The sequence below is a fragment of the Melitaea cinxia genome, chromosome 21, assembly GCF_905220565.1.
Source record: "Melitaea cinxia chromosome 21, ilMelCinx1.1, whole genome shotgun sequence".
In the NCBI taxonomy this organism is placed as follows: Eukaryota; Metazoa; Arthropoda; class Insecta; order Lepidoptera; family Nymphalidae; genus Melitaea; species Melitaea cinxia.
In genome coordinates this window covers 1329221-1340767 of record NC_059414.1, presented here as the reverse complement: position 1 = coordinate 1340767, position 11547 = coordinate 1329221, and the positions used below count along the sequence as shown (strand labels likewise).

The following is an 11547-nucleotide window of genomic DNA, read 5'->3' as shown; positions in this document are numbered from 1 at the left end:
CTTATATTATCAAATAATGATTACAATAGATTTTAAAAACAGGAGGTGAAATAGGCAATTACGACTTGTTTCTCCTTAGTTAATAAATAACATTTTTAAGTTTCTGAGTTGCGAATAGAAATATCTCTATTTTGTTATTATTCCATGGTAAAAATTACACTCGAATTGAGAAGTAACTTTTTCTTAAATTCGGTTAAAATATATGACAGAACTTTATGGATTGGATAGCGTCATGCGTAAAAACAGCGTTATCCTCTACCGGTCAATATATAATAGTAAATAATTATACGATTTGTGACACCTTTCTCGTCACGAGATCACTTCCTCCGCTCCAAGGCTGTCTGAGATCGCTTTTGTGATAACGCGAAAAACGAATCTGAATTTTTGTTTATTTTTTTTGCGTAATGTTGCACTGTTTATAACTTCCTTTATATTTAAATGTAGTCGATGCTCATACAATAAAAATAATTATAATGTATGTTTACAAATGAGGTCGCTTATCTATCTAAATCTATATTAAAAGAACTTAAAAATTACAGTTATACTTTTAAAAAAAAACGTTAGGAACGGTTGTAGAAAGTACTTCAAGAAATGTACCAGGCTTCACAGAGAAGCCTTAAAAGCCTTACATTTTAAGCAACAAAATGTCGTTGTAATAATAACGGCAGTAGCATCCGGCATCCTTCCTTGAATAAATAATGTTATTAAATAACTAAAATAGTTACGCAAGGCGTTAAAAAAGAGTATAGTGAAGTTAGATTTTATGCAATTTTTTACGTTTTTTAGATTTATATGTATTTGGAATAGTCTCAATGAACGATATTTCAGCATCTGTTGCTGTCACGTTGCTTGACTATTTCTCCACTTAAAGTTGTGCGACTGACAGTAAACGGTCGACAAGCGATAACTTCGTTACGCGCAACCTAAATATAGTATACTCTCCGAGTAACGTGTACTAAAAGAAGCATAGACATTTTGTTTTGTATATATGTACATGTTGTCAGAAAATTAGAAATATCTCTTCACATTTTGATAAATTAAATTATGCTTATAATTTTTATTTGGAATGATCCAATATTTTTTACATTTTTTGATTGTACGTAGCTGCCTACTATTTATGTGTTATGTTTAAACTTTAATTGTTTCTTATGAAAGTGAATTGTATTATTCTTATAAGAAATAAAGTTCTTTAACCTGAATGATTACATAGCCTATATAAAATGTTTATGTAAATTCGATAAATAAAGATCTGAAGATTTAGGTCGACTTTCTAAGGCGATACATCTTAATTGTGTCAGGAGATTTCGCATACTAATGTGTCAGTCGGATTGCGAATGTGGAGCGTGTCTGTTTGAGTGTCATGAAGAAATTTCTGTTAGGTGTCGACGCTATCTACTCGTTTATATTACAAATCCCAATTTAATATGATTAAGTTTAAATAAATTAAAAAAAAAACGTAAATGTAAGTTTGTTTGTTACTCTTTCACGCGAAAACTACTTAACCGATTATCATGAAACTTTGTACACATATTCTTGGAGGTATTAGAAGTAGCATAGAATACTCTTTATTTAAAAAATCAATACGAGCGAAGCCTCATGGCACAGCTACTAACTTTATATTTACGTGATCTACATAAAAATTGTAATTGAATAGACGATCAATAACGTTTTATTAACGCGTGCTAAGTTTTGATTAATTTTAGATCGGCATTATTGTCCCCTTTTAATATATTAAACAAGAGAATGCGTCTCAATTACGTTCTAACAGTCACTCACTTTTATATTATAATTTTACTATAGCCTATTAAAAAAGGCTATTAAAATATAGCTTTTGTACAAGCAACTGTACAAGTACTGTACATTTTCTATTAATCGTTTTTGTACAGAAAGCCTTTTTCTTTATATACTCGTATATCATCTTATATCAATAAAAATTAATGTTGCTAAGCGCATAACTCGAGAATGCCCAATTAAGGCCCACTGAAGGTTTTAATACAAAAAAAAAAAAAATTACTATTAACTTTTGACAGAACGAAGTCTGTCCGGGCAGCTAGTTTATAATACAAACGAAACGGATTTAGAGGTTTATTGGATAATGTTAGTGTGAGTATTAAAAGTAATACGTAAATATTTCCTTATCACTCAAGGTCTGTGTCTTCCCGTCGCGACCCTAGCGACCTCCAGACCTTTCCCACGTTACGCGAAATCTGATATTTATTGTACATATAGTTGTCTGTCTGTATGTGAGTGTTCTCGGAAATGTACGTCGGTGTTTTTGTCCGAGATCGCTTTTATAATTAGTTTTTTTTATATGCTGTATGTGTTGCCAATATGTGTACGATACACACATTTAATTCGTAAATATTTAATTATATTTTTTGTATTCAATAAATAATACAATAAATAAATACATAATTAAAATATATTTTCTTTGTATCAAATATATTTTATATAAGATATTAAATTAACATGGTTATTCACATTACTAAAATATTTAAAACGGGACATTTACCAGTCTCTCGAACAAGTCATTCGTAGATAATTACGGAATATCGAGTTACGCAAAATAAAATAAAAAAATGGTAAATATTCCGTTTTAAATCGCTTTCGTGATGAAAATATATTTTTGTGGAATCAAAATGTTTAAACTATGTATCACCAAATATGAAAAGATGAATGTTCTTAAAATATTTCTGTCAATAGTGCAACATACGTCTACGTTCTTTAAACCAAAAATGAAAATAACAAAAGAGCATTACTACATATCTATGTTATTGTGATCCTATAATATTACTTGTGTTCAGTGTATTCTGTAATTCTTTATTCTCATAGATACAATAAATCTAAACAAAGTCACACTCACGATAAAAATATCTTTGTCAACAGAGCGAACAGTCGTCCCCTTTCCGACGCTGGACGACGGGCAGCGGCTCCGGGAGCTCTTACCGACATCACGACCACCGCGGGATTTATACCAAGGTACCTACCATTACTAGCAGTTACGGCGTCAGCGCTCACGGCACTGGCTGTTGCGTTAGCGGTCGCGTGTTCGATCCCCGTACATGACAAATATTTGTATTGTCCATATAGATGTTTGCCATGGTCCGGACGTGTTTGTGCTTGTGCATTATTTATAGATATGACTTAAATAGATAATGCTATATTTGAAACAAATATACAACAATGTAATAGGAATGATTCTGAAATATTTACAAACAGTATTCTTAGAAGACAATTGTTTTCTGTATAAACATGACTGAATTTAAACGTTTGTTATTTAGAATACAATGAAACGTATATTTACAATATCTCGTATATTATGACAAAGGCAAATTTAAAAAAGGGCTAGGAATTTTTTCATTACGTGGAACGTAATCCCTAACCCCTACAGAACCCCCCATTTGAAGGAACGTAGTTAGGAATCGAGCACCCTATATAAACGTTTTTAATTGAGTAATTAATTATGTCCCAAAAGATATATTTGTGCCCAAAGTCTCAAGTTGCAAGACACTTTCTCTTTCTTTCAGACTTCACTTTCTAAATTTTACGAGCCTGAAAGTATCGTATAGATATGATTAATAGATAAGTAACATACATAGATTAATTAGACTCGTTAAGCCATTGTTTCACATTGAGTTTTGATGTTGGCAAATAACATGAAAATTAAATATTGTCTGAAAAACGTTTCCTAATCTCTTTAATCTTGGATTATAGCAACAGAATTACGAGGCAATTTAAGTTATATGCCGCATCATTGCCCCGGGTAGTATAAGTAAGTATACGGTCACAGCCTGCACTTATACTATTTACCTGATGGTCCACAATAACTGCGATATCGAAGAAAGATCTTAAAATTTTATTATAAATTTTAGCATTACTTTACGTTGGTATGATTGGTATCTTTACTATAATGACAAATCATATTTAATACAAATAGGTCTCAATAGTTCCTTTTGCGTTGAATATTAGAGGGCTCAAGCTCTTAAAAACAAGTATCCTCGATTTCCTTCTAATTGATATTCCACTCTACTTTCACACAAAGCACGCTAAGCAGTCGGTCCCGGTTGTTATCGTATACACCTGATAGCGGTCATTATTCATAGGAATCCCCTAAATCGCTGTGGAGCAGCATTAGGAATTATATCACTCAACTCGCATTGAAGGTTTATAGATTAAGCTTCGATCCTTTTCCTACAGGGACATGCCCAGCTGTGGTATATGACAGGCTGAATCGTCGATATTCCACTAAGCATGCAACTTTGGTTCAACATTGGTGTTGTATTGTCAGCAGCAAATGAGCGAGGGCTCAGCGTCGCCGGGCAACAATAACGCGAGTTGCGGTGGCGTCGCGCGGTGGTCGCTGGGCTTGGAACAACTGTTAGCTGATCCAGCTGGCGCTGCGGCCTTCGCGCACTTCCTCTCCAAGGAGTTCGCCGCCGAAAATATTAGGTAAGGAAAGATTGATACGTTGATTATACACAACAAGAACCTATAATGTTGTCTATGTCATTAGTATTAATTTATGATTTAGTTTTAAGATACTCACTGGTATTTACAATTTTATTTTGAAAGACAGAAGATTTGAAAATGTTTGAGAAAATGTTGAGATTTGAAATGAACTATTTGTTGTGGCATTGCAGTTGAAAAATTTTCGAGTTTAGTTTGAGAATTTAGAAACGATATCCTATCCAAACTTTGTATGCTTTGCGAAAGTCAAAAGCTGTTTATGATGTACTAAAAGAAAATTGTGAAATATCCGTTTCTCTACCCGAGCTTCTTACCACTTTCCCCATATTTTTAGACGGTAGTTTTTAGTAACCATTACGATATCACTAGTAATGCAAGAGTTCACTGACATCGTTGGACACTTAACATCAGCTGGGATACCTTTCGCGTATTGGTTACTGTTATAAAAATTACACTTGAAGTTAATCTGTTTATATTTTGCACATTATCAGCACTTTATCAATCACAGATGCAAAAGGAATAACAACTTCCTCATTGGTTATAGTTGAGCACATTAACAATGTCTAATAGCTCGCATAAATATTTTTAAGCCAAGGGGACTACTAAACTCATTCCGATCTTCCATACAAACATTAAGCTCCAATTGTATTATTTTGTCTTTAATACTCAATTTCAGAACTTGTGAACTAATAAATGGTACTACGATAACGTTCACTGCGTTAGACTTAAACTTTGAAATCGACAAAATGAATTTGAATTCTTCCGTAAAATTTGTTAATCTCAGTCATAAAGTCCTTTACGATTTCGTCGTAAGCTGTTGCGTTGCATAATGTTGTGGATTGCGAAGACCTCGTAGAAGGTCGTCCCTAATCCAATGATAAGGATCATAATCTCTCGGATTCATATGGAATTTGTTTAGGTGCTTAAATGTTTCACATATTCATTACAGTATTTGGCTTGTAGCGTTTATTGGGAACGAGGCGTGATCTTAGATTCTTAATAATAATAATAATATACTTTATTGTACACCAAAAACAGAAATGATACATATCAAAGAAAGAAAAAATATTGAAAATATATTCATTAGGTACAAAGGGCGGCCTTATCGCTAAAAAGCGATCTCTTCCAGGCAACTTTAAGGCAAAGGAAATGGTCTAGCGTCAGCATAGGTGTACAACAATTCTTCTGTGTTTTTAAATTCTATTGAAGGTGGTATCGAGGTGCTATATTTAGCATATCTTTTTTTTTAGTAACATGATTGTCTAAAATTTTTTTTTAAATCGGTCCAGTAATTCCACAATTCATAGTATTAAATTAAAGTAACTAATTATGTTTTAAGCTTTCTAATTTTAGTATATTTACTTATTTTGCTTGTAGTGATGATTTATTTAAAATATTTAAGCTTCTTATTTTTTCCATAGTCGCATCGATCTCTTGCTTAAATTACTCTTAAATTTTCTGAAAACGTCTATAATATTGTTACAGATTCTGGTGGTCCTGTGAACAGTACAGATGCTGTGAGGAAGATGAGAAAAGAAACGCTCTCGCTGAAGAGATATGGCAGAGGCATCTCGCGGAGGGCGCCTCGGAGCCCGTCAACGTGGATGCAGCGGCGAGAAGGGCGGCTGCGTTGAGATTACACCAAACACCGCCCCCACAAGATCTGTTCGCTCAGGTATTTATAGGCATTCAAACTTAATGGACTCCAGTAGTATTCTTTTGACTTATTTTCATTTATTTAAAATGTCTGAATAAAATTTATTGATAAGTTTATGTAATTGTGTTTTCAATTTATTTTTGAACGTTAATATAACTGTCCAAAAGCGCTGTCCACTTCACCACAGGAATACAACACTATTTGGAGGCAAAATTATCTTCGATTTTTTGTAAGGTTCAGGTACTTCCCCAGACGGCCATCTGTATAAATACGGCTACACTTGTTTGAGATCAGCACTTACGACGCTATATAACCTATATAATCTGCAATTGAGTTAGGGCACAGCAGGAAATTTCCTGCTCAAAATATGAAGCAGCCCGACTGGGGTAGTACCTCGACCTTACAGAAGATCACAGTTAAATAATAATGCTTTCAAGCAGTATTGTGTTCCTGTTGGTGAGTAAGGTGACCAGAGCTCCTGGGGGGAGGGGGATGGTATAAGTTTGCGATGTTAATGGTGTCGCAGACGTATATAAGCTCCGGTAATGACTCACCAGCTCCGGGGGGGGGGGGGGAATGGTATAAGTTGGCAACGCTTTTGCGATGCTTATGGTGTCGCAGACGTTTATAAGCTCCGGTAATGGCTGACCAGCTGGTGAGCTATGTTTGCCGACTAGTAGTATAACGAGAGCGCGGTTGCCGTAGGCGCAGAAGCAGATCTTCAACGTGATGAAGTTCGACAGCTACCCGCGCTTCCTGCGCTCCGGCGTGCACGCGGAGTGCGCGCGCGCCGACCTGCGCGGCCTGCCGCCGCCCTACGCGCCGCCCGACGCCAAGGTGCGCCACATATCTCATCATCACTGCTCATACACTTCACTGCTGGACATAGGCCTCTACGAGTTCGCGCCAAAAATGCGTGAACTCATGTGTGTTGCCCATAGTCACCACGCTGGGCAGGCGGGTCGGTGACCGCAGGGCTGGCTTTGTCGCACCGAAGACGCTGCTGCCGGTCTTCGGCCTGTGTGTTTCAAAGCCAGCAGTTGGATGGTTATCCGGCCACCGGTCGGCTTTTTAAGTTCCAAGGTGGTGGCGGAACTGTGTTATCCGTCAGTCGCCTCTTACGACACCCATGGGAAGAGAGGGGGTGGCTATATTCTTTAGTACCGCAGCCACACAGTACACTTCGTTTTTTTTTAAATATATAGACTAGCGCTTGACTGCGATCTCACCTGATGGCAAGTGAAGATGCAGCCTAAGGTGGTGCGCGCTTAGAAGATGCCCATTCACTCTTGATTTAAAGATACCCAAATTACTCATAGTATCGTTACTCATAGTAGGGGAAGTGAGCTACCCGCCAACCCGCAGTCGAACAGCTCCGATCCTTTTCCTGCATTCCCTAATCTAAAAGAGGCCTATAGAGGCCCAGTTATGGAATGTTACAAGTTACAAGCTGAAGCGTAGTAATACGTAGATAACGCAATCTTTCAGCTGAAGAAGTCGGCGTCGAACGCGTCGGAACGCCGTCGTAGCGGCTCTCTATTGCCATGGAAGGCGCGCGCCGCTTCCCGCGATCGTAGCGCCGCCTCCACTCAAGAGGACACCGGCCTCACCGACGTGAGTACTCTGTACTTACTTTTCCACAGCAGGACTTCCCTGCTCAAAATATGGAGCAGTCCGACTGGGGTAGTACCTCGACCTTACAGAAGACCACAGCTAAATAATACTGTTTTCAAGCAGTATTGTGTTCCTGTTGGTGAGTAAGGTGACCAGAGCTCCTGGGGGGATTGGGGATTGGGTCGGCAACGCGCTTGCGATGCTTCTGGTGTTGCAGATGTCTATAAGCTACGGTAGTCGCTTACCATCAGGTGAGCCGTACGCTTATTTGCCGACCTAGTGACATAAAAAAATAAAAAACAAACTTTTTTTTTTTGAAGTAAAACTTCTTTAATCTTGCCTTGGGGAGTAAGCTGATGAGTGAGAGCGTTACGGAAAGTGTAATCGAGCGAAGTGAGCGGAAGTTGCGAGGGAAATATAAGTTAGTGAAGATAGAAAGTTTTTCTTCAGTCGTGTGGTCTAAAACACACTTGTTTTTTTTTTTTGTATATACAACTAGGTCGACAAACAGCGCACGACTCACGTGGTGGTAAGCGATTACTGTAGCCTATAGACGCCTACGGAGCCAGTATATAATGTCACAGCAGCAGCTCAAGAGATTTACTAAAACTTACTTTAAAAATATTGAAAAAATATATACAAAATGTATTTTTAATATAATAAATTGCAAAGAACAGAATTAATATTGAAAAAAGAAAATCAACCAGAGATAAGATTATGGTAAACGAAACAAACGCACTCCATGAAGTAAATAACTCGCTATCATGATTAATTTATAAACTACAATAAACACATTACATATTAAAACAAAAAAAAAAACGACAAAAATTCGATTAATCTTTGACAAACATTATTAATAAAGTTTAAACAAGCTTAACAGTTAATCGCTTGTGTATTAAGACGAATTAAAACTAACAATACAGTACATAATAGAACAATTACTATTTACTTAGTATTTTGACTATTTTGTCTAAGTTAAGGTTGCTTATAACACTGGGTACATTACCTAAGTTTGTAATGTACCTAATGTTAAGATGTGAATTTTTATTTTATTGCTCGATATTTAGCTACGTTAGCTTTCATTTATTATTGTTGTTATATTTTTTTTTGTAAATGATATTATTTTTGATTTTCGTTATCACCTTATGGCGAAATAAATGTTTTCATTTCATTTCAATTCAAATCAATTGTGAAATCTATTTAAGAATGTAAATATGATATTTTCTTTGCTTTCTTTTATTATTGTTGAGTTTTTTTTGTAAATGATATTATTTTTGATTTTCTGTAAGTGTGTGTATAACCTTATGGCGAAATAAATGTTTTAATTTCAATTCAATTGTAGAATCTATGTAAATATAATAATAATTATAGTGAAGTCATCGTGACTGTAAATTGTCTAGAATCGCTCCGTTCGTTGTTAGTCTTGTGAAATGTGTTTGTGAAATGTTATCAAGTTTGCATTATAATGGAAAATCTCGATAACTTAAACAAATGTTTGTTAACGCGGCGCTAAAGATAATTGGTGTATTTATTGTACGAAAATAAATTATCAAGAGGCTGTTTTACATGGATATGCGTATAGTTGTGTGCGTAAATATGCGTGTATGCATGCAGGTCTATTTTGTTTGACAGTTTGCTTTTATTATTTTTGATTTTTTATTGGTGTTTTTGTTAGTCATAATACAAATGATAATAAAATATCCGTCGTCTATTTAATGGATTAGAGATAATCTCCTAATATTACAGAATGAGAATAGTTCTGGAATTACAATAAAGAAATTTTAGCCTTAGAACTGAGCTTAAAAAGTAGTAATATTACAAGATAAATTGAGATTGCATGAAGTCATATTTGTCCCTAATGAAATGTCATTATTATCTTACCCTCACAAAAATAATAATAAAATATTACATTAAAAACAAAACTTAATATTGTTTAGCAAGTAATATTTATTTAAATCTAATATAATTAATTTGAAAGGATTGACAATGAGTGACATATTAGAATGAGTAATTTATACTCAAACATTACAAAATAATAGTTCTTTAACTGTGCTCATCTAGTTATAGGCTATAATTTTAATTGTTTAATGTAGGAATTATATCGGTTATCAACTTAATAATATCTCCGTACAATTAATACACTGTGGTCTATTTTAAGAGTTGTAAAGCAGACGTATTGCTAATTTAATATTTGCTCGCGATTCAGATATCGTTTTATTTCCTCGAACAAGTGATGATGATGCATACTGTCGTGATTAAAATATAATAATTATTTATAAATAGACGTATACAACAATTTTTATTTTTAGAGCTTTGAGTAAATTGAAGTTATTACTTTATCTTAAGTATTTGTGGTAGGTGTATGCGTTTTCATAATAATTATAAATGTAATTTGTATGAAAAATATAAAATACTAATATCAGTTCAATAAATAATTATATAACTATTTATTGTTTTTAATAATGTAATAAAAATGAATGGGAGCAATTTTTGTGTGTGATTTGTTAACTTAAAAAAAATATATGTACATGTAACGCTACGTCACATGAAGTATTTGAGTAACAATAAAAAACCAGAAAACGAGTGAATATATCCATTATAAGAATCCATCCGTTTATAAGAATACAACACCGTATATTTCTTATTTTAAAATTATAAAAAACGCGTTTTAACTAACTGTTATTAATTTTAACTTTTTTTTTAATTAAAAAATTAGAATATTTTATAGTTACTACTAATCAACAAAGCGTATAGTGATTATTTTTGGTGGGTTTTTCTTTCGTCACAACTTCAATTACCTTTTTTTTAAAGAATATTCATGTTTTAATTTATCTGATTGTAATAAATACTAATTAATATTAACAGTCCGTATGGTGGGTAGTTGTATTTTTTTTATTAATTAACTTTTCTTCTTGTCCTCAGGTTGTAAAATCGAGTCAAACAGGCAACGGTTCCTGCTCGTTATGTCGCGTGGTGTTACCAGATGGAGCCACATCTGTAGTGGGGGTGGATGACGCGGTCACAGTGAAACGTCTAGTGGATCGCCTTCTACAAAGAAGAAACCTACCTTGCAGTAGCTATGATGTCTTAGTACGGGCCACACCTGTAGACTGTGAGGCACCCTCCTCCGCCCTCGGAGGCAGAGAGGCCAGGGTTGAGAGACGAGTGGTCCTGAGGGTTCTGATAGGGAACCGAGCGGTTCTTGTACGTTGTCGCCCAGCCAGACGTCTCCGACACATCCTACGTCCAGTACTCCAGAGATACTTGCCAGGGTCTGGAAACCACGCGGCTGTATTAGCAGGAGCACCTCAACACCCCTCCACGACTTTATCCCCTGGGATGCAATTACATCCAGATACATTAGTTCAGGATCTGGACGGAGCCAGGATCAGGATAGTGGAGACGTCGTCGGAGATGGCCTTGGAGGTGGCTGATGATGAAGTCGATTCTCTAAGTGATGTGGCGCTGAGGCTGCAGGACGACTGTGAGGATACACAGGTAAGGACACTTCTGTTATTATAGACGTAATATCAGTCCTAATAACGTTCTCTTTTTTGTGATAGAATTGGTAGAATTGGTGGTAAGAAATTGTCTATTACTAGATAGATGAATATATATATATATATATATATATATATATATATATATATATATATATATAGTGTAATTTTTAAATTAGATAGGTTAGGGTTATTTTTTTTAAGTAATAAAACTATGTCTATAAACGGTGACATTTTTTAATTAGATAGGTTAGGGTTTTTTTTGTAACGGAATTATGCCTATAAACGGCCCCTTTCTGAAGTCAGATA

The 11547-nt window shown here is 35.1% G+C and overlaps 1 protein-coding gene across 1 annotated transcript; it reads left to right on the top strand.

Moving 5' to 3' along the window:
- Positions 1-6024: 6024 nt before the first annotated feature.
- LOC123664197 (regulator of G-protein signaling loco) lies at positions 6025-11310 on the top strand. Its single transcript, XM_045598794.1, has 5 exons — positions 6025-6132; positions 6830-6961; positions 7613-7738; positions 10661-11236; positions 11302-11310. Exons 1-5 carry the CDS (start codon positions 6025-6027, stop codon positions 11308-11310), a joined length of 951 nt encoding a protein of 316 aa, XP_045454750.1.
- Positions 11311-11547: the final 237 nt, after the last annotated feature.

Excerpts from the sequence above, each read along its gene's own strand:
- LOC123664197 (XM_045598794.1), top strand. The coding sequence starts at position 6,025 with ATGGCAGAGGCATCTCGCGGAGGGCGCCTCGGAGCCCGTCAACGTGGA. Across the intron at positions 6,962-7,612 it reads ACGCGCCGCCCGACGCCAAG|CTGAAGAAGTCGGCGTCGAA; the intron begins GTGCGCCACATA and ends GCAATCTTTCAG. Across the intron at positions 7,739-10,660 it reads AGGACACCGGCCTCACCGAC|GTTGTAAAATCGAGTCAAAC; the intron begins GTGAGTACTCTG and ends TCTTGTCCTCAG.